Source organism: Petromyzon marinus, chromosome 42, assembly GCF_048934315.1.
Source record: "Petromyzon marinus isolate PM22_M1 ecotype Great Lakes invasive population chromosome 42, UKy_Petmar_22M1.pri1.0, whole genome shotgun sequence".
Taxonomy (NCBI): domain Eukaryota; kingdom Metazoa; phylum Chordata; class Hyperoartia; order Petromyzontiformes; family Petromyzontidae; genus Petromyzon; species Petromyzon marinus.
This window is the reverse complement of record NC_133708.1, coordinates 12845209-12870407: the sequence shown is the minus strand read 5'-3', so window position 1 is coordinate 12870407 and position 25199 is coordinate 12845209. Positions and strand designations below refer to the sequence as shown.

Genomic DNA, 25199 nt, shown 5'->3' with positions numbered 1-25199 from the left:
ACTCAAACGGTCATCATCAGGTGTGATGATGACCGTTTGAGGTGTGATGATGACCGTTTGAGTTATGGTCGAAACGTCGTGAGAATTTTTTATTGTTTTATATATATTTTGTTATTCTGTTGTTTCTCTTCAACGTGACTTTACCGAAAAAACTAAGAATATGCATAACCCTTGTCGTGAAATATCTCCCCCCCCAAACTCCTTTTCCGCCCCCCCCCCGTTGACCCCCCCCCCCGCTACCCCCACCGCTGACAGAGGACGGCGTGGACCCGGGGATCGTGGAGCGAGTGGCTAGCGAGGTCCTGGCCCTTGCGCTGCCTGCGAGCGAGCTCAGTGTGGAGCGGCTCGTGGCAGAAATCCACGGGAGTGCCGGGCGGCTGGCGAGCGTCGACCAGGTGCTCCAGGAGACGCGACGGGACCTGGAGAGAGCGCGACGCCTCGCCGGGGAGGCCAACGCCGCCAGGTGTGCCGGACGGGAATCGCCGTTCGACGTGTTTCCATTATTTGAATAGTTGCTGAAATGTATTTTAAAATATATATGTAAAAAAAAAATTATTTAAGACCGAAACGGGTGGATCTCTCCACAACTCTGGCTGTCGCCTGATGAAGTTGGTTGTAATTACCTGGCGGAACGTCACGGTATTTCAATTGTAAATGTTGTGAGTTTACTCTCCGATACACCGGTGTGCTGTACTAGTAACTAATTGGCACGTTGTTTACGTGACAAACCTCACTAATTGGCTGTGCCGGGTCACCTGGCTCTGCCCCGTGACCTCCTGCCAGCGGGCGTTCGACACTTCACGTGGCCTCACCGCGCACGTAGCCTGGCACAAGCGCCGTGGTGACGCTGAGCTTGTTGTTGTTGTTGAGCGCAACTTCAGCTCCACGCTCTGTGTGTGTGGCAGGGGGGCGGCCGAGAAGGTGGGGGAGCTGGCGGACGGCGTGCGGGACGGGCTCGCGGGTGCTCGGAGAGCACTCGAGCTGGCCACGAGATCCGACGTCCGTATGACGGACGACCTGGAGGCCGCGAGGAGGAGGTTTGCCCAGGTAGGGCGCATGGGCACGTCCACGCTGCCAGCAGTGTATAGTAGTGTAGTGTATAGTAATGTATAGTGTAGTAGTTTATACTAGTGCATCGTGAATAGTAGTTTACAGTGTATAGTGGTGTATGGTGTAGTAGTGTAGCAGTGTATAGTAGTGTATAGTAGTGAATAGTGTTTAGTAGTGTATAGTGTAGTAGTGTATAGTGTAGTAGTGTATAGTTTAGTGTATAGTTTAGTGTATAGTGTAGTAGTATATAGTGTAGTGTATAGTGTAGTAGTGTATAGTGTAGTGTATAGTAGTGTATCGTGTAGTAGTGTTGGAGTCTGTCGCTAGGGAAAGGGAGGTCTGGACCGCTCTACTCAACACGCTGCTATAGTGTAGTAGTGTATAGTGTAGTGTATAGTGTAGTGTATAGTAGTGTATAGTGTGGTAGTGCTGGAGTCTGTCGCTAGGGAAAGGGAGGTCTGGACCGCTCTACTCAACACGCTGCTATAGTGTAGTAGTGTATAGTGTAGTAGTGTATAGTGTAGTGTATAGTGTAGTGTATAGTAGTGTATAGTGTAGTAGTGTATAGTAGTGTATAGTAGTGTATAGTGTAGTAGTGTGTAGTAGTGCATAGTGTAGTAGTGTATAGTGTAGTAGTGTATAGTATAGTAGTGTATAGTGTAGTGTATAGTAGTGTATAGTGTAGTAGTGTGTAGTAGTGTATAGTGTAGTAGTGTATAGTGTAGTGTATAGTAGTGTATAGTGTAGTAGTGCTGGACTCTGTCGCTAGGGCAAGGGAGGTCCGGACCGCTCTACTCAACACGCTGCTATAGTGTAGTAGTGTATAGTGTAGTAGTGTATAGTGTAGTGTATAGTGTAGTAGTGTAGTATATAGTGTAGTAGTGCTGGACTCTGTCGCGAGGGCAAGGGAGGTCCGGACCGCTCTACTCAACATGCTGCTGCTACCACCGCGACGCTCGCCAACAAGCGGACTGAGAAACGAACGAACGGACGGACGAACGGTCAAAGCCACGAACACAAGGGCCATTTGCACATTCCGTGCACGATTAATTTTTTTATGCTGATCAGAATGCCTGAGCACACACCACCTCGCCCCCCCCCCCCTGGCGTGCGATGTGTGAACCCGCATGGCAGACAAATCAGAAGGCCACGCGCAACATTCTCTGTGGCTCTGTGGCTCGCCTCCAAACCCACCACCCACCCCCCTAAATTTTTCTCACTTTCGATTAAAAAGTTTGGCGGTGGCAAATATCCCCCCACCCCCCCCCGATAACAACAAACGGGCGGCCACATCAAGGGAGAGCATTGGCAGCGGTGGAACAAACATTCACGCAGAGCGTGTAAGAGGAGGCTGACTCTCATGGCAATCGGCCCAGCCTCTTTTCTATAAAGTTGTTTCGCAGTGGCTTTGAAACTACGTTGTACAGACACGGCCGAGCCATGTGTACGTGCCTGTGTGTGGATGTTGAACACGTAGAGGCTTTCGCGATCGATATCATCCATAATATAGGTGTTGTTGTTGCAATTTCTGGCGAAACGTCGTACTCGGATTGTAAATGTTGTGGCTTGGCTCTCCAACACACCGGTGTGCTATACTAGTGACGAATTGGCCACGTTCTGTTTACGTGACAACCCTTTACTAGTTGGCTGTGTCGGGTGGTGGCGGGTTTAACGACACATTTATATGTTTATGCGATCTAAGCCAAAAACAACCTCTATTATGGTCGTGTGTATATTGAACCCGTGGAAACTGATGCATCCGTCCCGTGACCACCCTGTTGGCGAGCCTTCGACACTTGACGTGGTCTCAAAGTGCACCTGGCCTGGCACGGGCGCCGTGGTGACATCACCGTCGCTTCGTGGCGAATGGCCGGCTATCGTTATGTTGAACCAAAGATGGGGAGCAGTAGTTAGTTAAGCGGTGAGTCCGCTGCGCTACGAACCCGGTGACCCGAGTTTGATTTCTGCTCACGGCGAACAGCAGTGACGATTACCCGAACTGGTCCTGGGCCTCCCCTAGGTTGACTCAGCCTCAAATTAGCACCTGGTGCGGTGTGTAATCATCGCCACAACTGGGGGGATGAAGGTTGTCGGGCGTGGTGCTGGCCACCCACCCCCTCTTGGGCCGTGCCGGCCTTCATAGGTGCTCGCTAACAGCACTTGCCCCTACACTCTGTGAAGGCTATACGGGGGAATTTTATCTTAGTATGTTGAACCTCCTTTCGTACCGTGCGTAACCAACCGTGACTAACCGGAGGTGCGGGGGAAGGCCAAAAAAACTAAACGCAAAAAAAGCACTTCTAAAGAAATGAGTTCGTCAATCGCGATGGTTTTAAAAGTGTGGCTCTGGTGGCTTCCTAATATCGGAAAGGAAGAGCGTTCCAGACGGCCACGGAAGCACATCTGAAAGCGCGCGCGATCTGGCGACCGCGTTTCGGTTTTGATGGTTCGCCAAAAGCCGCCGCTGCCGCTGCTGCAATGACCGCAGCTCGCGTGATGATGGTTTATAGCTCATTGATCGAACGTCACTGGGTTCCTCCCATAGCCATACCTCCCCGCTCCACAAATCCGCAGTGTGACTGACGGGCAACAGCCGGACATCGTAAATTGCTCAATTTGTAATTCACGCAAAAAGATTGCTCACAACCGCAAAAAAGAAAACCCGTGGTGGGGCCCTCCTGAAAAAGAGTCTTGAGACTCGGTGAGGCTTGGCTCAGTAAACAAGCATCAATAATTAGGAATTCAACAAGCAAAAAAATAATCTTAATATAGGTAAAGGTGCAGCCCCCGCAATTGCTTCTACTGGCAGAAGAGCCTCAACAAGGGGAAGTAGTAGAGATAGACCCTCCTCGAGAGAGTATTTTGGCCTTCTCTTCGAACCCGGAAGAGGTGGGTGGGGGAGGGGGTACCCACACTTTACCCCACCGCACGCGACCGATCAACTAATTGGAGCTAAACGTCAGATACGCGTAGAGACACCCACACGCGGGCATTTGTAACTCCTAGATTTCAGTGGTGCTGGCTGCCTTCTCTAACCATGGCCACTGTGAACGTCCTAAGGCAGTGGGATCTTAACCTGGGCTGCACGCTGCACCCCCTGGGGGTGCACGATGCCCCTCTTGGGGGTGCGAGACGTGGCCACATTTTGTTTAGAAGCTCAATCATCGAAAACGCAAATGAAGCACGGCCACGTAAGCACAACTTACTTTGTTTCATCAACCCTGTGCATTTATTAACATTATAAATGTTTATTTTTGTTAGAACCAAAGGGGTGCAGGCTGCAGTAAAAGGCTAAGAACCGTCGTCCTCAGACAGCAACAGTGCTCAAACCCCAGTGCTTGAACCCAGAATCCCGGCAGTGTTGGCTCGGTGCTTTGACGTGGCCATTATGAACCGCCTGACCAAGACAAATAGTTCCATCTGACCATAATTCCTGCTTGTAAGCTGGCCCCTTCAGCGTGTGCCTTGTGTCTGTTTGCTTGTGTGTGTGTGTGTGTTACTGTATGTAAGTGTGAGTGGGAGCGTGTGTGTGGTTAGCTACGCTGCGCTACGAACCCGGCGACCCGGGTTCGATTGCCGCCCACGGCCACCACCGGTGACGATTATCTGAATCGGACATGGGCCTCCCCTAGGTCGACTCGGCCTCAAATGATCGCCACCAGGGAGACAAAGGCGGTCGGGCGTGGTGCTGGCCACCCACCCCCTCGTGTGCCGTGCCGGCCTTCATAGGTGCTCGCTAACGGCACTTTCCCCAAAACTATGTTAAGGCTATACGGGGAATATTTGTCTTATTATATGTGGGGGGGGGGGGGGGGGGGCAGTGGTTCATTGGTGTGCACACTGCGGAATGAACCCGGTAACCCGTGTAAAATTCTCAGCCAAGGATAACACCAATAGCGCCGTCTAAGCTTCCCCTAGGTAGACCTGGCCCTTAAACAAGCATCTGAGGCAGTGTGTACACATTCGTGAACAGCAGCACTGGGAAGACAAAGGCAGAGCTGGGCACGCTGCAGCCCCCACCACCACCTCTGTGCTGTGATGGCCTTGATAGGCGCTCGTTAACAGCACTTGCCCCAGCAGCCTGTGTAGGCTACATAAGAGACGTTTGTGTTTGTCTTTACGCGATTGTGTGTGTATATATATATGCACGTGTGTGGGTTTGGGGAGTGTAGTGGTTTGCAGTTAACGCGCCGCACTACGAAGCTGGCCACCCGAGTTCGATTCCGGCTCACCGCCACTAACACCAGTGATAGATATCTGAGACAGTCCTGGGCACCCCCCAGGGTCGATTCGGCCTCAAATGAGTGCGCGGTGCGATGTGTAAACAGCGCCCCGAGGAAGACAAAGGCAGCCAGGCGTGGGCGTTGGCCACCTACCTCCTTGTGTGCCGTTCGGGCCTTCATAGTTGCTCGCTAACAGCACTTACCTCGAAAAGTCTTAAGGTTATACGGGGGGATCTTTGTCTTAGTGTGCGTGTGTGAATATGAGACTCATCCTGGTCCCTTGACTTCTCATCAGGCTCAACAAAATGAACTTGAAGCTTGAACTTACTCACCCATTCACTCACTCGCACTCTCACTCACCCACCCAGTCACTCACTCACACTCTCACTCACCCTCCCACCCATTCACTCACTCACACTCTCACTCACCCACCCACCCATTCACTCACTCACACTCTCACTCACCCACCCACCCATTCACTCACTCACACTCTCAATCACCCACCCACCCATTCACTCACGCACACTCTCACTCACCCACCCACCCATTCACTCACTCACACTCTCACTCACCCACCCACCCATTCACTCACTCACACTCTCACTCACCCACCCACCCACCCATTCACTCACTCACACTCTCAATCACCCACCCACCCATTCACTCACGCACACTCTCACTCACCCACCCACCCATTCACTCACTCACACTCTCACTCACCCACCCACCCATTCACTCACTCACACTCTCACTCACCCACCCACCCATTCACTCACTCACACTCTCACTCACTCACCCACCCACCCATTCACTCACTCACACTCTCACTCACTCACCCACCCATTCACTCACGCACACTCTCACTCACCCACCCACCCATTCACTCACTCACACTCTCACTCACCCACCCACCCACCCATTCACTCACTCACACTCACCCACCCATTCACTCACGCACACTCTCACTCACCCACCCACCCACCCATTCACTCACTCACACTCTCACTCACCCACCCACCCATTCACACACTCTCACTCACCCACCCACCCATTCACTCACTCACTCACACTCTCACTAACCCACCCACCCACGAACAACACAGACGCGTGCTCAACCCCAAATAAAACAAAAAAGACAAAAAGCCCTGGATTCTAATAACCTCCGCAGGTGGAGTCCCGGGCTGGAGAGGCGTCCGCACGGATCCCGGGCCTGGCGACCTCCCTCCAAACGCTGGCGTCCGGCACGGGGCTCCTCCTCGCCGAGTCGGAGGGCGTGCAGCGGGCTGCGAAGGACGCCCAGCGCGCCGCACGGGAGGCCGCGGCCGGGGCCGAGAGCGCGGCAGAGGTGAGAGGGGGGGGGGGGCGAGGTGAGAGGGGAGGGGAGGGCGAGGTGAGAGGGGAGGGCGAGGTGAGAGGGGAGGGCGGGCGCCACGGTGGTGGTGGCGGTGGCTCGGACACGTGACTCTCCCTCGCCAGGTATGCTGGAGGGATCGCGGGTTCAATCCCGAATCTAACGCCTGCTGTATGTTTGTTCTCGCTCTCTCACCGTGGTCGCGTGGATGTGCGTTTGGAGTATTTGGCTGACTGCTAAAAATCCCCACGCGATGCTGCTGCTGCTGCTGATGATAAGCCGCTAAGTTGAGTTATCATTTGTCATAGCCAGGTCACTTTTTTGTGTTTGTTTCCCGACAAAACACGAGCCCAGCACAATATGCCGGTCGACATTGGGAGGGAAACTGGCGGGGTCGCTTCAGAAAAAGAGCTCTCTCTAGCTCAGTGGGCATTACCTGGTCAAATAAAAAACAAGCAGTTGGCAACAGCAATCGGAAGCGCGCGGGCACGAGTGCCTCCACGGGATACCTCGCGCCGGGTGTCGGAGATCCTCTCTGCCGGTGCCTCGCCGGTCCAATCTCGGGTCGGCCGCAACGTCTCCCCAACGCCGTCTTCAAGATCCTCTCTGTGGTGTCGCCCCCGCTCGCCCGCCTGGAGTCGTCTGACTCGCCCGTCTCTTCCCTCTCGTCGGCTCGTCCCTCCCTCCGTGGGCTTTCCGCTCCGGGCAACCGAAGGCCTCCGCGTCAAAGCATCACAGTCATCCGTGGGAGGTCACTCCTTCTCTGCTGCTGCCCCCGTTGTCTGCAGTTCCTCGATTGTCCGACTCTATCTCCTCCTGGCTTAAGACCCTTCCTCCTCTGCCTACGTCTCCGTTTTTATTTCCTCTCCGTGAAATGTCCTCCATCATCTGCTTTATCCCGGTGTGTGCGTGCAGGATTTGCCATCGTTACGTGAGTTAATGGATAGGTTTAGGACAGAGGCGGCTGGGAGGTCAGGAGCAACGGGAGGAGGATCTGCAACAGGTGGAGGATCAGCAACGGGTGGAGGATCAGCAACGGGTGGAGGATCTGCAACAGGAGGATCTGCAACAGGTGGAGGATCTGCAACAGGAGGAGGATCTGCAACAGGAGGAGGATCTGCAACAGGTGGAGGATCTGCAACAGGTGGAGGATCAGCAACAGGTGGAGGATCTGCAACAGGTGGAGGATCAGCAACAGGAGGAGGATCTGCAACAGGTGGAGGATCTGCAACAGGAGGAGGATCTGCAACAGGAGGAGGATCATCAGGTGATTAGATGTGAACGTTGCAGATGAGAGGTCACAGGGCCAAATCGTGAATGTAACCGTCGCAACGCAGACCGTGCATGGAGCGGCGATCGTTTCCTTTGGCTGCCTAGAGGTAGGCAGTGGCAATTCCACATTCCTATGGCAGAGGGCGGACTGTCAATTGGAGGCCAGCCACCGATTGTAGACAAAGTGGCGTTATTTAGATTCCCCCCCCACCCCAAAAGGCTCGGTGTGAGTAATTGTGCCCTGTCAGTCACATGGAACAAAGGACAGAGCGCTGAGTGGGAAACCTCTGAGATCCAGATGTTCACCGAAGGATGAAGGCAGGGTTATCAGGTGCAGCGTGTTGACGGTCTCAGTGTGTCGTTTGACCCGCCACCACCCGACACAGCCAATTAGGAAGGTTTGTCACGTAAACAAAACGTGCCAATTAGTTACCAGTTCAGCACACCGGTGCGTTGGAGATTAAACCCACAACATTTACAATTCGAGTACGACGCTTTACCGGTGATTACAACCAGCCTCATCAGGCAACAGCCAGAGTTGTTTCGGTCTTAAATAGAGGGGTAAATGTGATATCGTCACTGTGAGCCAATCAGGTGTGAGCAAATCGGGTGGTGGCAGGTTTAACGACACATTTATATTAAGGCGACCTATCCCAAAAAACCCCCTCTATTTTGGATAATATTGCTCGCGAAAGCCAACGTGTTAAACCGTACGTATGTTGAACTTCTTTCACACCGTACGTAGCCAACCGCCCTAATCGGAGGTGCGGTGAGGGGGACGACGACAAACTAAACACAAAAAGCAGTTCTAAAGAAATTCGTTTTCTATGGACGTGAGCAATAGCAGCGCGCAAATAACATGACAATAATATTTGTTTTCCGCACTTAATTCGTTAAGTTGCAGCCGTGGAGGGGAAAAAAAATATCCAATAAACAAATAAACGTTTTGTTCACGTGACAAAGCTTACTAATTGGTTGTGTCGGGTGGTGGCGGGTTTAACGACACATCGATATCTTTATGCGATCCAACCCAAAAAAAAACCTCTATTGTGAACAAATAACTAAATCTGTATTAGTGTCGTGCGACGGACGTTACTGTCAGAGCGAGTGAGACCAGAGGTCACTGGATGGGATCTCGCATCTCAGAAGCAGCAGCGCTGCGATATCCGCGAGACGCGTGATGGCGACCGCGCGGCTGCGATGAAATTGGGGTCGGTGGGGAAAAAAGAAGATCCCTTTGTTTTCCTTCCTCCAAAGTGAATCGAGCCGGGAGGCTACTGGTGGTGAATGCGCGCCACTCAAAGCTTGAAGGTCACGAGTTCAATTCCCGTTTGGGGGACGGGGGGGAGGGGGTCAATTTGGCCCAAGAGCTTCGTCTTCCCCCACAGGGTCATTATAGTGAGGACCACAATTGTCATCCGATGGGATAGACTGGCCCCTGCCATGAAGGGCACCACGGTGGCTAGGAGATGTTGACTCCCTCGCCTGGTATGCAGGAGGTTCGTGGGTTCGATACAGACCCTGACGCCTGCTGCTGCTGTATATTTGGAGTTTGCGTGTCTCTCTCTCTCTCCCCACTTTTTCACCTCCACATTTAGAATCCACGTGCGTTTTAGAGTATTTGTCCGCTATACATTTGCACGCGACGACAGGCTGCACTCGATGACAGCGCCACTTCGTTGAGCAGTCATTTGTTGCCAGGTCGCTTCTGAAAAAGAGCTGTGGAGCTCAGTGGGCCCTACCTGGTAAAAAATTTAAAAAAACGTTTCATAGTTTAGTTCAGAATGTGGAATTTCCACGGCTGGCTCTGGACACCAATGGAGACGAGGGCTGGACCACTGTAACATCCGTTTGCACGCCATGTATTAGCTCTAGAATTTCCACAGTTATCCAAGCAACGGTCGAGCGCTCGGTTGAGCGCGACGGGACATGTTTTGACGCGGCGATATTAATATTTCTTTTTGCAAACACGGCAATGTGTTGCGCAATGACAAAAAAAAAAATTCGCTGGGCATGTTTACTCCAAATTACAACGGTGCCCTTTTGACTCGAAAATCAATCTCAGACAAGACGTTATGCTTTCTTAACCTTTCCGCGGCAAATGTCATCAATATTAGTCAAAGCAAGACTCGGCGGCGCGTCCCGTGCACCGACGGTTTCCCTGGCACGCGATCCCTTCTCGGCGGCAGCCGGCCGGGGCTCTCCGCTGTAAACCCCACGAGCGGACGCTCGTCGACACGCCGCGTGGCCATCATCATCACCACCACCGTCGTCGTCGTCTTCCCTATTGTTACCCGTGAAGCGCAGCACGGCCAAGCCAACAAAGGTGCCTCCGTCCCGTGCGTCTTGCGGACAGCCCTGCTATCCCAGCCGTCGGGATGCGTAGTACTCGGGGTGGGGGGGGGGAGGGTTGGGGGTTTGCTAGCGGAGATAATCGCCACGGCAGGGACGACAGATTTGCGTGCGGATGTGTCCAATCGGTTTGGACGCGGGGGGGGGGGGGGGGGGAGCGATGAGCGTGCCGCTTGACGAGCGGACGTTTTTGTTGTCGTTTTCCTGTCCCGCGTGGCCCGCGGCAGGAGGAGCAGGAGGAGGAGCAGGAGGAGAGGGAGGGAGCGCGTCACAGAGGGCCCTCGCCCTGCAGCAGAAGGCGACGGCGCTGCTGGACTCGGCGCGCGACCGCATGCGGCGCTTGCAGAGTACGTCTCGCGCGCGAACTGCTAACCGGATGGAAACGTCTTGATATACAGAGGACTGCAGAGCTTGGACGACCGTTGGTAGCGCCGCTTCGCGGCCTGGCCCGCTGCCGTCCAGGCCGCCTGTGATTCCTCGGCGATAGTGAGAGATGGGATTCGCGTGAACGAAAGAGATGCACGTAAAATAAACATTAAATGCAGCGTTTAAAGTCAGATTGATAAACATGTCCTCACCTAAAAAGAATAATGATGATGGTTAACAAAACCAAACAGAAAAATATATCGACAAATTAATACAAATATGTTCTTTGGATCTTTCGGTGAACTCACGTAGATAGGTTCAAAGAAAATAAAAAAAAAACTTGCGACGTTTCGATCGCAACACAAGCAATCGTTTTTTTCCCCTCCTGATGACGATTGCTTGTGTTGTGATCGAAACGTCGTAGTTTTTGTTATTTTTTATTTTCTTTGAACCTATCTACGTAACTTTGCCGAAAGACCCAAAGAATATTAATTCCTGCAGTCACGAAAGCTTTAAGTCATGATAAAAAAATATATTTATAATAACAACACATTTTAAAAGAAAAATGTCCTAACAAAAATAATGAAAAACCTTTCTCATCCCTCGTGTTGTTGTTGTGCGCAGGCCTTGAGCAGGTTGTAGCGGAGGGAGAGGATATCCTGGCGCGGAGGTCTCAGAGCCTGGCGGGGCTGGAGGAGAAAGCGGAGCTCCTTCGCAACGCCATCGACAAGCAAGTCCAGTTCTACTTCGTCTGCCAGGGATAGCGGCACACCAGCAACAGCCAGCCAGGCAGCAGCCACCAGCCAGTCAGCCAGCAGTCATTGAGCAGTCAGCCAGCAGCCAGCCAGCAGCCAGTCAGCAGCCAGCCAGCAGTCAGCCAGCAGCCAGCCAGAAGTCAGCCAGCCAGAAGTCAGCCAGCAGCCAGCAGTCATTGAGCAGCCAGCAGTCAGCCAGCAGCCATCCAGCAGCCAGCCAGCAGCCAGCTTAAGTCAGCCAGCCAGAAGTCAGCCAGCAGTCAGCCAGCCAGCAGCCAGTCAGCCAGCCAGTAGCCAGCCAGCAGCCAGCCAGCCAGCAGCCAGCCAGCCAGCAGTCAGCCAGCCAGCAGCCAGTCAGCCAGCCAGCAGCCAGCCAGCAGCCAGCCAGCCAGCAGCCAGCCAGCAGTCAGCCAGCCAGCAGCCAGTCAGCCAGCCAGCAGCCAGCCAGCCAGCAGCCAGCCAGCCAGCCAGCAACCTGCCAGCAGTCAGCCAGCCATCAGCCAGCCATCAGCCAGCCAGCAGCCAGCCTGTCAGCAGTCAACCAGCCAGCAGCCATCCAGCCAGCAGTCTGCCAGCAGTCAGCCAGCCAGCAGTCAGCCAGCCAGCAGTCAGCCAGCCAGAAGTCAGCCAGCAGCCAGCCAGCCAGCAGCCAGTCAGAAGTCAGCCTGCCAGCAGCCAGCCAGCCAGCATGGACTGGGCCAACAACATCGCCGTCAACGATGCGACGACGTATCGTGCCGGCATCGCTCTTCACACGACGATCGCTCGCACTCGCGCAAACCCCACTCTGCCAAAGACGACGAGACAAAAGATTCCCCGTGTAGCCCCAACAGACTGCCGTCGGGGCGAGTGCGGCGAGGGAGCACCTCGTGAGGTCCCGGCACACGGCGCACGAGGGCGTGGGCGGCGGTGTTTGCGCACCGCACCGGGGCACTTGTTCGAGGCTGAGTCGAGCCACTCAGCCACCCGCGGGGTGTCAGCGGCGGCGTCGTCTACACGGGAATTGTAAATCCGCGTCCGGGCGGCCAGGGCGTTGATTCGCACCGACACCTGGTGCGGGTATTGTGTTGCAATTCTACTGCGGTAACGCTGCAATGGTTTTTTTGTGTAGAACTCGGCTGGCTGAGAATAGTGTGCAGGTGCGGGTTCCTGTGTGTGAGATGGCAGCCACCACCCTACTCACACCAAATTCAGACATTCGCCAGGGCTGACGTTGCACGTCATCACAGGCCGGCGGATACATCTCCCGGCGGTGACATCTGCAACACCACGTGGAGGTTAATGTTTCTGTCCTCCCCAGTGCCGGACTAAGCTAGTGCGGGGCCTGTAGCATATGTTGTAAAGGGGCCCTAAATTAACAAAAAAGCAAGTAAATATTAAAACACAAATTTTTTACTTGCATAGCAGAGTCATTGTATTTTTTCATTTGCTATACAGCCAGATAAGACGAAAAATCCCTAACTTTACACACTCAGTCGTTCATAAAAGTTGAAGGCAGTATAGTACTATAGTAATAGAGAAATTGCAAGAATCACTGAACCGGAATTGATCGCTTGAAAGCATTTAGCGCGGGGCCCTACGTTTGCTACTGGGATACTCCGGCACTGGTCCTATTATCTCCGCCGCCTGTGCAGAAACTGCCACACCTGTTGCAGGTTCATATAGTTTTCACAAAATAATAAAATAATGTTCGTTTTTTGTTTTCACAAATTGTGTTCATTTCCCGTTGCTCATTCGTATTCTCGATGGTTAAAACCAATACCAACGGTAAAGCCGCTTGCCGGATGAAGGCCTTCCCACACTTGCGAAATGCGAGCGCCGGGATCTTTAGACGCCCGATGCATATATATTTTTATGGTTAATACCGCACCGAAGCATTAACCAGGGCGGCCGCTGGCAATCGAACCGCGAACCTCTTCAACAAATCGGTGACCGTGCTACAACCGGGCCGCGCCACCTCTAGCCTCTTTCCGCCACCAGCGCCCGTCGCCTTCTGGAGGGCTCGCGTTCAGAAGACCCTTCCGCCGTGTCAGGGGTCTCGCATTTACACTCGCAGACGCGGCACGGGCTATTTTTTTTAATACTAAACACACATAATACAGGTGGTTTTTTTGGGGGGTTAGATCGTGTAAATATAAATGTGTCGTTAAACCCGCCACTACCCGACACAGCCAATTAGTAAGGTTTGTCACGTAAACAGAACATGGAAATTGGTTACTAGTACAGCACACCGGTGTGTTGGAGAGCAAAGCCACAACATTGACAATCTGAGTACGCTGCGTCGGGTGGTGGCGGGTTTAACGACACATTTGTATATTTACGCGATCAAACCCAAAAAGCCCACCCTATATTATGGATATTGGTCGGAAAAGCCTACTACGTGTTCAACTAAACACACACACATCACATTCTTCACACCGTGTACCTTCCTGAGCACACAAGGCGACCGTTTATTTGAAGGCAATTCGTTTTGGTCGGCGAAATACATTCACATGCGATGTTGATGCGACACGTTTGAAACCAGACTGCAAACATAATTCTAATCCAGTGTGCATATAACACTTTAAATTATTGCATTTCATTCAAAAGTCCAATGGACTGGTTAACATTATTTTCAAGAAGGCACTTAAAAAATCATCGTCAATTGAGCCTTGTTGTTATTTATACTTGTTGAATGGCGAATTCTGGTTCTAACGGGCCAACTGATTTTTTTTTACCGGGATCTCCTGTGGAGAAATGGACCGGCCCAAAGCCCAAGTGTAGGGCACACGGAGTGGATTAGTCCATGACGCTTAGAAAGGTGATTTGTCAAACAGGTGGCACGCCAAGGTTAGAGCGCTCGACTTGCTATCACATCTGTCGGCAGGGGTTGACACATCCCATTATCACCCCTCTGGGCTGAATAAAAATGAGTGCCACTTTGTGAGAAGTCAACACTGGTTGTACTCCGGACAGACTGCTCCTGGCCAGAGGAATGTGGAAAATACCACCGGCGTCTTTGAAGAGAGTGGTGGTGTATATTTTATTCCAAGCAGATTTTCCGAAACAACATGTTATTATTTTATTGTTTCCCTTCTACGTGACTTTACCGAAAGAACCAAGAGAATAACATATGCTGTACTCTTTGGTTCTTTCGGTAAAGTCACGTAGGTAGAAATAAAAATAATAGATCACGACGTTTCGATCGCAACACCCAGCGACCACCGTCAGGTGAGAGAAGACGTGGCTTGTCTTCTCACCTGAAGACGGTCACTTGTTGTTGCGATCGGAGCGTCGCGATCTGTTATCTTTTCAAGTTTTATTGACATCGAAGAAACTGCCGCCTGATTGTAATACATTAATAATGTACTGCCGTCTGACTGTAATACATTAACAATGTACTACCGTCTGATTGTATACATTAATAATGTACTGCCGCCTGATTGTAATACTTTAACAATGTACTGCCGCCTGATTGTAATACATTAATAATGTACTGCCGTCTGACTGTAATACATTAACAATGTACTACCGTCTGATTGTATACATTAATAATGTACTGCCGTCTGACTGTAATACTTTAACAATGTACTGCCGCCTGATTGTAATACATTAATAATGTACTGCCGTCTGACTGTAATACATTAACAATGTACTACCGTCTGATTGTAATACATTAATAATGTACTGCCGCCTGATTGTAATACATTAATAATTTACTGCCGCCTGATTGTAATACATTAATAATGTACTGCCGCCTGATTGTAATACATTAATAATGTACGAAACCTTAATGAACACTCCTAAGTGGTGTGGTGAGAGCACACGCGACCATTGAGTTCACTCACTCAGCCCATCATTAACGTCGCATAAGGTGGATTAAAATAGATACCACTTAGCGAAACATTGATCGGGGATGTCCGATGTAAATCATGGACCTCCTGCCATAGGAATGTGGAATTTCCACCAGTGACTCAGGGCCACCAGTGGAGATGGGCAGGGATACACTTTGACCTTTACATTGTAATCACCACCCAAATGAAACGCAAGCATTGTCAGATGTGCTTTTTGGGTATAACTTGCTAAAATATTGCAGAACAACTTTTGACTTCTTAAAACATGACAAGGGTTTTACCAATATAAATCTTCAACATTTGCGCTTATATGTTTAACATCATCATCATCCTTCATTAAAATATAACACCGAAAATGAACAATCAATTCCTAATTGTTTGAAGTCACACTGTTAACATGTACAGTACACCAACGCATGTTGTCCTTCATGTCTTACTAAGCACCACGTAACACCTTTTTAAATAAAAAGATACATCAACTCATACAAATTATAAGAGCATCTAAGAATGGTGTTTCAACAAAAAGTCCAGTCCATTTTTTTACGTGAAGTCCAGTCCAGATTTCCACGTCTAGCCAATTTTATTATAATTCGCAATGTGATTATTTATGATTTGTTTTGTTCTGCAGCGGAGAGCACAACTCACGATTCAGGTCATGAGTTTTATTTGTTTGCTCAAATGCCTCTATACTTTTACCAAACTCTTTTACTTGTTATGAGCGATGCCATCATTCAGTTGATTTTTTTATTGTTCAATCTGCAGAAATATATTTTTTTAAGTTCAGATTTTAGCTTTTGTTTACACAAAGGGCCGTAATTGCAATGGGCTGGCTCAGCTGGCTCAGCCCACGATACCTTCAAAAGATAGATAAAATTAGTACCACATTGCGGTGCGTCGATCGTATCTATTTCTACGAATAGACCGGCCACCACCATGGGACTGTAGAATTTCCACCCCGTCTCAAAGCCACCGCTAGATTTGAGTGTCAAAGGAATGTTCTTTGCAACGGGGAGAAATGACGGCTTTGGTTGTTGATGGAATTTGACTCGACAATCTGACGTTGCGCGGCAATGTTCACCCACTGTCTCCAATGCCAGCCACACTTTTTGGGGCTTCACCGTGGAAATTCAGGAGCCTTATAGGCCCGGTTTTAGGGCCGGACTTTTGTGTGGGGGGTATAGGTCGTGGCAACATCGTTTTTTTAAAATTCCTTCTTGAAGAAGACTACGACGACGAAGATGCCATTTTAAGTGAAACGTTTTACCGAGACGCGCGGAGGAATCCGGTATCGCGACTATGTTAGCGTGACTAACGTTGTGCGCATGGCGACAGTCACACACACACACGGATGAGCGCCTGTTCGTAGCACCGTTTACTCACTATTTTAAAATAATCGCACGCGGTGACGAAGCCGCTTAAGAAAAAAAGAAAAACGCCGAGATTAAAGCGATATTCATTAATCATGTCTTTGAAGTATACATTCTAAAAATTAACATTTAACAAATGCCTACAATATTTTGAAATTTATATATAATTCAAGTTAATTTCTGCATGACTGGAATATTAGTTTTTGCTGAATAAGACGACGCCATTTACCATCCAAAATGTACTATCTGCAGTTATTTGATTTATTTCAATGTGTTTAACATAAACCTTAATGACACGTACACTACAATTAACCTTTAGGTTCTAACATGAACACAATTTTACTCAATTTATTTAAAATATATTCAGAAAAGTAAATATCTATATATGTATTTGGCATGTTAAGCTAATGAATAGATTTGATATGACCAGGGCTTAATTTCAGCCGGAGCTGTCCCGGGCTGAGCTCCATAAATATTTACCCACTCCCCCCTCCAATCCTGAGGGGGATGGGGATATCTAGGGGTAGCGGGAGCTGTGGGTTTGCAGTCAGCGGAAAAGATTCAATACCTATTGAATACTTTTCAAGGTTAAATGTGTATATCAATATCTTCAAACTTCATGACAATTTTTTTTAAAGAACAAAAACATCTTCACCCAAGACGGAACAACACATTGCGAATGTTTACGAAACATAGAACAACTCTGGATCACGTATCGAACAATAATTCTCCCTCCGAATAAAAATGGTCCAACTCAAAGCGGAGCTACCCGGGGGAGTGGTAGGGACTGCCACTGGATTCGGAATGTACCACAACGCGTGAGGGGTGATAGAAGAGCCAGTCCATGGCCTGCTATGAAAGCAGAAGCAACATTCAGTTAAAATGTACTCTCTACCTTTTAGGACGAATACCAAAGAGAAAATCGCAGAGGTGATACATTAACTCTGACCGAAATATATATTTTTTAAAGATCGGACAACAACAAAGGTTAACGAACAGGAAACAAAACATCCAGAGGAATCTGAAGAGCCATCATTGCGAAATGTGACTTCGAGTCCTACCTGTGGCCCCAGCTAGAAAGCAGATTTGTAAAAAAAAAAAGAATGATCTCGTGACAGCTGGTGGGAAGTGTGCCATCAACGAGTGGCTTGAGAGGGCGAGACGAAGAGGGTTTCTCGATTATAATTTCTCATCAGCGGAACAAGCGCGCTGCGATTTTACGGAACAACGCGACAAAAAGTGAGTGGCGTCACTGCGTTCCATAGCAGGCCGTGGACTTTGTTCCTGGCTTTAGCGGCGCTATAAGGCGTGCAAGACAAGGGCGACGAGCTCACGAAGAGATTAGCAAACTCGGGATGGGAGAGACGAGTTTTGAAAGGGGGCAGAAGGACGCGAGGGACACCGAGCGTAGAGGCAACCGGAAGAAGAGGCCACGGCAGGCAAACGGGCGAGGGTGAGACGCCAGTGAGGCCAACTGGGCCCTGCACTACCAGATGTCCCGTTGGTCCAACCCAAGTTCACTCTCCATACAGAGATCAACGCGGCCCTGGTCGTCACGTTAACCCGATGGCCCTTGTGGCTTAGAATACAAAGGGCTACTTCGATAGGTGTCACTTTACAGGACCGTTGTTGCCCAACAAGAGGCAGCGGGGTGTTCAGGCTCCGTAAAAAGATTGGATCACAATGCCAGCGCCACGATATATTCACAATTCGTAAACCTCACAGCTAGGCTCGGACTGAGTTAAGTACAATGCCACGTTAATCGTCGATTTCCAGATCTTTGTAAATCTGCTGCTGGACGAAGGCTCCCCCCCATGGAGTTTGTTTGACCATTCTTCACCACGTTGGTCAGTGTGAGTTTGGGGGAAAGACCAAATCGACACAGCCGTGCTTGCGTAGCGTCTTGAAAGAATGTCGTGACGGGTTGGGCACGAGCGTAGGGTCACGGAGGGCGGCTACCGAGACGGACAACGGAGTTTCAGGCAGAGATCGGACACCAGGGGGGCGCGTTGTATGGACGTTTTGTTGAACTTCTTTTGCGCCGTACGGAGCCAACCGTGCTCATCGGAGGTGCGGGGGGACAACAAACCCAACACACACACATCACTTGCAAAGAAATGAGTTTTCAATCTTTGCATTAGTTTCCAATCGTCGTGTAACGCGGGGAAGAGCTAAGGTCGGAGATGAGAATCGGCCAGAGGGATCCGCTAAGGCTGCCTGTCAACTGTGCAATAGTCGGTGATCTGGCAGAAGGAAGGAAGCAAAAGATAAGACAGAAAGATATATGTTGTGGCATGAACAGCACTGGCCGGCAATGACCGTGACAAGTCTTTCCAGTTTAACACTTAGGCTTTCGTGACCAATATCATCCATAAGAGGGTTTTTTGAGTGAGGTCGCGTAAATAAATGTGTCGTGAAACCCGCCACCACTCGACACAACCAATGAGAAAGGTTTAAATTTCGATTTAAAGCTTTCGTTACTGCACGGATTCATCTTCTTTGGTTCTTTCGGTAAAGTCACGTAGAATGAGAATAAAATAATAAATTGATAAAATAAAATAACACAATAAAATTCTCACGACGTTTCGGCCACAAGGCCGCTTGTGTTGTGGCCGAAACGTCGTGAGAATTTTATTGTGTTATTTTATTTTATCAATTGATTATTTTATTCTCATTCTACGTGACTTTACCGAAAGAACCAAAGAAGATGAGAAAGGTTTGTTACGTAAACAGCACGTGCCAATTCGTTATTCGTACAGCACACCTGTTGTGTTGGTGGGTAAACCCACAACAAAACATTCTTGTGAGTTTACTCTCCAACACGCTGGTGTGCTGTACTAGTAACGAATTGGCATGTTCTCTTTACGTGACAAACCTTTCTAGTTGGCTGTGTCGGGTGGTGGCGGGTTTAACGACACATTTATGGACAAGTGTTTCCGTTAACATTAAACAAAATAAATCTTTATTCTCGTGGTATAACGACACTTGAATGTCCGTGTCCCTTATAGCACTATTGGGATGTTGTATACTGACAAAAAACATCATATATTGATATACACAGCCCATATATTGATATACACAGCCCATATATTGCTATATGTACACAGCCCATATATTGATATACACAGCTCATATATTGATATACACAGCCCATATATTGATATACACAGCCCATATATGCAAATATATATATATAAATGTAAAACATTGACAACAATCTTACACCCATGCAGTAAGTGGTTATTAATGTTCTACAAGTAACAATTTCTCCGACATCATCTTCCAGGTCGTCATGGTGACAGACGTTCATCTTCTTCAGGTTGCGCCACCTTAAAGACACGAGGAGAGAGATCGGTCAATAAATACTTTTTCGCGCGACGTTCACCGTCGCCCAAACGAAATACGCATTTCGAAAAGGGGCTTCAGAGTGGAAGCGGGTGACACCCGTTGGTTCCCTCTCTCTCTCTGTGTCTCTTTGAGAGCCATCGAATACTGTGCCACGTGTTGACCAGTTCAAATCGTAGCAGCGGTTTTCCCACGATGGTGGCCGACGACGGCGTCACGTGTTAGGGGGGAATCGCAGAGTTCGGAGAGCTGTCGACGCCAGCTCATCGTGTGGCTTCCGACCCGCTAGTCGGTGGTTTCTCCTCGCCGTTCTGAGCCGTCCCCTCCTCCCTCGCTCCCTCCGACAGCGAGATATCGCCGTGCGGTGGCAGTGCGTTACAAGTGGAAACTATGATTATTATTATTATTCGCCAACGTTATTCACATCGACATAACAACGAACCATTACGTACATTTAAGAATGCACAAAAAAATTATAATGACAAATATACGATCGAATAGCCGAATAAAAAGAGAACATTTTAAACATATTTTTCAAAATCTTATCAATGATTCTCTTTTACTGTCTGGTCGACTTCTGGTCAAGAGGTGGAGGATAGTGATGATCACAATTCTGACGGCGGTGCGGCCTTCTCTTCCATAGGGGATGCAGAGGCTGAACTAACAATGCTGACGAGGGTGGTGACAACGTGGGCACGAGCTACAATGTTGATTGATGTGAGTCACGAGGACAAAGACAACACTAATGGTGACGGTGGCGGTGATGGTGACAATGATAATGACAACGATGACAATGATGATGACGATGATGATGACAATGATGATGACAATGATGATGACAATGATGATGACGATGACAATAATGATGACGATGACAATGATGATGACAATAATGATGACGATGACAATGATGATGACGATGATGATGACAATGATGATGACGACGATGATGATGATGACAATAATGATGATGACGACGATGATAATGGGCTGCGGTGGGGCGGGCGGGGGGGGGGGGTCGGGAGTGTGGATCCGGGGGCTGACCTCGTGCTGGTCGGTGCCGGGGGGTGAGCACCGATCTCGGCACTGCTGGCGGCTGAGGAAGCTGTTGCTGTTGCCGCCGCAGCCGCTGTAGATGAAGGGTCGGCACTGGCCGGACTCTCCGTGGTGGTACCAGCGCATCGTGTAGCGCGAGCAGCTGCCCTCCTCTAGGGGCAGCGAGCAGGGGCCTGACGCAACAAGACAGAGATCACCTGGAATAGCCTTAGCACGACTGTTTGGGGCGAGTGCCGTCAGCGAGCAAGGCACACGTTAGGGGGGGGTCAGCACCACGCCCGGCCACCTTTATCTCCCCCGTGGCGATGTTTACACGGAGCGCCAAGTACCCATTTGAGGCTGAGTCGATCTCGGAAAGGCCCAGGACCGGTTCGGAATGACCCAGGTACGGTGACCGGTGCTGGTGGCCCTGAGCGGGAATCGAACTCGCGTTTCGTCCGGGTTCGTTGCGCAGCGAAGCTAACCGCCGCACTGCCGCTCCCCACACACGCATGCTAGTCCGTGCGTGCACCACGATTGGGATACACACACGCAGCGACAACCGCACGGCGTGAACACGTGGCCTTTCACGCACGCGCATATAATCGCAGTGATTCGCGCACAGCCGCGTACACACAGGCACAGTATAGCCTAAACAGACGGTTGGGGCACGTCTTGTCAGTGAGCACCTGTTAAGGCCAGCATGGCACATGAGCGATGATGGGGTGGTTATCACCACCACCCGGTCTCCTTTTGTCTACCCAGTGATGATGTTTACACACCCACACCAGGTACTCATTTGAGGCTGAGTCGACCCTGGGGCATGCCCAGGACCAATTTTCGACGTCGTTCGCGACCGACGTTAGCCACGGTCGGGAATCGAACTCGGGTGGGCGGGCGCGCGGCGCCGCAGTGCGCCGACCGCTGCCACGACCGGCGCTCCCCACAACGCGGACGCAGCCACACAACGCGGACGCACGCGCGCTTCCGGAAAGTTAACGATCCGGAAGCTTCGGGCGAGGGAGCAGTGTCGGTCAATACTGGGCTGTGTCTCTGTGCAGGGAGCGCCTTCGCGTCCCTGCCGGGAAGCAGGCGCACGCTCCAGCGTGGCCGAGCGCAGGCAGCGGCTTGCGAGACGCGCACGTGGAGGTGGTTCCGTTGGCGTAATGTTTTTTTTCTTCCCTTCCTTCTATTGTTTGGAGCCACGTGCGCAGAAAAACCCCCCGGCGTGCATTCATTCACGGCCAACGATCGTGCAAAATTAACCGCAGGTTCATCGTCGTCGTCGTCATCGTGAGTCATGTTCAATCCACTGCTGGATGTTGTCACCCCCCCCCCCACAGCTACCACCAGCTCTCACTATCACGAAGCACGCAAACCTGATTTCATCGCTCCATCTCCTCGGACCGGCGTTGCTACCAGACGGACGCGTTCCATTCCTTTGGCTCCGTTATTATTCTTGACCAGAGGCCATCATCCCCTTTAGTAGCGACGTGTCCGGCCCAAGCCCGCTGATCATAAATCAAGAATCTTTATTCATCAAGGTAGAATCCGACGAGCTGCGGACGTCAGTTCCAACGCCAAATTGCGCATGCCATAGCCAAGTCAAAGAGTCTCCCAGATCAAACGAGTGCGCATCGTCGCCGTTGGAAATGTTATTTCAGGCAGATGCCCGATGATGATGATGATGGTTGAAATCACCAGCGAAATGTCAGTCAAAATTGTAAACGTTGTGCAGTGGTCTCCAACACACAACCGGTGTGCTGAAGTGGTAACTAATTGGTACGTCCTATTTACGTGAAAACCTTTCTAGGCGGCTGTGTCGGATGTATGTATGTTGAACTTCTTTTTGAACCGTGCGTAGCCAATCGTGCCAATCTGAGGTGCCGGTGGGGAGTGGGTTTACGGCACATTTACGTTAACACGATGGAACCCGGAAACTTTATCGTGAGCGTCAACTTTTGTCTGGACCAGATAACCTCTCAGCAACCCAGCCAGCCAGCCAGGCCGAACATTACCTCCTCCCACGTCGATCGACTCCCTCTTGAGTCTTCGAGGCGTCTGGGTCGTCTTTTCCGCTTCGTAGTCTGCGGAACAACAACAACAACAACGGGCGTCGTCTTGACGGGGCGATGATGCTCGCGGATCCCTTCGCCGGTGCGGCACTCGCAAGCCACCCGGCGCAGGGGAATCGCGAGAGTTTACCGGAGGTAGGCTTACGTGAACCGTTCTGGAAGGACGGGGGTCAGCTTCAGGTGCTGACAAGACGGGCGTTCGAGTGAGACACGCGCGCGTTGCTCTACGGTTACAGACAGCTGCGCTGTAACATAGGCCAAAATCCCGAGGTGCAATAATGATAATGAGTAAAGATGCATTTTTCTAACATCGTCGTTCCTGTTAATTGGAGAACGCCGCAGACACGTTCGTGGAAGCGAGCGCAGCTTTTGAACGGAAGGGCGCGGGGAAACCGCGGCCAGAACTCGCTGTCAATGATTGCCCAAGCTCTGAGGTCCTATACCGAAGCAGGTTGGCCAACTCCGCGGGCGAATGTAAACACGTGGGAGGAAGCCGGGGGTACCCGGAGAAAACCCACAGGGTGGGGAAGGGGGGGCAACAACCGAACCCCCTTACAGATGACATCCAAATGAAAATTAACACTTCATGCTGGCCTGCAGTCGTACCCTGGCAAGCCACGAGATGGCGACCTCAAATGCCCAGCGGGTTTGTGATCCACCAACCCAATGAGCACCGCAGATGACGTCACCGCAGCTCAACATCGCTTCAATTATTCAGCTCGACGTCACACGGATGTTGTTGCACGGCTGACATCTGACATCATCATAGATATGTTCTCACAGTCTCATCATCTCCACAATCGTCTGGCTTCATCCCTTCCCCTTGTTACACAACGCTCACTCACGCATGCCTTCAAAGGGCCGCCGCTCTCACAGTACCACCACCACCACCATCGTCACCACCACCACTACCGTCTGATGTCAGGCCTTCCCCTTGGGTGCCGACCTCTGACCTGCCAGTCCAGTGCCCAACTCGTTGAGCTGCTCCCCTCCATCCTGCACACGCGTCCCACTGAGTACAATCTGTGGCTTTGCTCTCCAACACACAACCGCTGTGCTGTGCTAGTAACGAATTGGCCACGTTCTGTTTACTTGACAAACCTTACTAATTGGCTGTGTCGGGTGGTGACGGGCTTAACGACACATTCATATTTACCTCTGTTATGGATGATATTGGTCGCGAAAGCCTGCTGCGTGTTAAATTGAATGCGTGATTTAACTCAGGGCACCGCTGCCACCGTTGTGGTTATGACCACGGTCTCATTTTGTATTAATGGTTTTTTTTTCTCTCCCATCTCCTGGCGAGATAATTGTCCAATCATAAAGTTTTATAAAAATAAAAAAAAAGTTTATTTTCTCCCTCCGTCGTCAACAATGCTTCCTCACCACGTCCTTTTGAACGGTGTCAAGGCAACTGGAAAATAAGTTTATGTCCTTCTAGTATTGATTCATCGCACGTGAAGAGATTGCATGGCAAGGTGGAGTAAGCAAATTGGAAGTTCGGAACATAACTCGGCTGGAAAGTGTCGTGTATTCAAAATACGCACCAAACAAAACAATAACTGCACTGGGTGGGACATGCATGTAGGATGGCAGGTCACCCATGCAGCCATGAGAGTAGCACCCAGAGGGATGCGGGGCCGATGGAACAATGTAAAAGCAGATGGTGGTGGTGGTGACAGCGGTGGCGTGTGGGTCTGTCGGAGTGGTGGTGTAGTGGTTAGCGCACTGCGCAACGAACCCGGCGACCCGAGTTCGATCACAGTCTACAACAGTGACGAATATTTGAACTGGTCATGAGCCTCCCCTTAGGACAATTAAGTCTTAAATGAGTAGCTGGTGGGGTGTGTAGACGTCAGCATTGGGGAGACAAAGGCGACCGGGGACGTTACTGGCAAAGGCACCTCCTCGTGCGACGTCCCGACCTTGGTAGGTGCTCGCTAACAGCACTTGCCCGAACAGCCCGTAAAGGCTATACGGGGCAATCTTTGTCTTTTGTGGCGACAATAGCAGCGGTGGCAGCGATGGCGGGAATCCGGAACGCGGTTCCGGGAGGAACTGTGCGAGACGTGAAGTGATGATGAGACTTTTAAGAGGCCGGGTGTCGACTGTGCAACAGTTGAAGGGACCTGGCAGAGGGAAGGAGGCGACGGCGCGAGTCACGCGACAACCCAC

The 25199-nt window shown here is 50.6% G+C and overlaps 2 protein-coding genes across 2 annotated transcripts in view; one reads left to right on the top strand and one right to left on the bottom strand.

Moving 5' to 3' along the window:
- LOC116951203 (laminin subunit beta-2-like) overlaps positions 1–15711 on the top strand; it is a 31813-nt gene extending 16102 nt beyond the window's left edge. Inside the window, exons 8-13 of the mRNA XM_032969686.2 lie at positions 256–463; positions 906–1047; positions 6442–6618; positions 7540–7891; positions 10476–10595; positions 11239–15711. Coding sequence (XP_032825577.2) covers positions 256–463; positions 906–1047; positions 6442–6618; positions 7540–7891; positions 10476–10595; positions 11239–11378 — 1139 coding nt within the window. The 3' untranslated portion in view covers positions 11379–15711. The remainder of the gene's footprint in view (positions 1–255; positions 464–905; positions 1048–6441; positions 6619–7539; positions 7892–10475; positions 10596–11238) is intronic.
- On the bottom strand, positions 13792–22961 carry LOC142930619 (kunitz-like toxin PcKuz3). Its single transcript, XM_076073542.1, has 3 exons — positions 21639–22961; positions 20959–21143; positions 13792–19898 (listed from the first exon to the last, which is right to left on the bottom strand). The coding sequence occupies exons 1-3, from the start codon at positions 21652–21654 to the stop codon at positions 19860–19862; spliced, it is 240 nt and encodes a 79-aa protein (XP_075929657.1). The 5' UTR covers positions 21655–22961; the 3' UTR covers positions 13792–19859.
- Positions 22962–25199: the final 2238 nt, after the last annotated feature.

Excerpts from the sequence above, each read along its gene's own strand:
- LOC142930619 (XM_076073542.1), bottom strand. Across the intron at positions 19,899-20,958 it reads CCGGCACCGACCAGCACGAG|GTGGCGCAACCTGAAGAAGA; the intron begins GTCAGCCCCCGG and ends CGTGTCTTTAAG.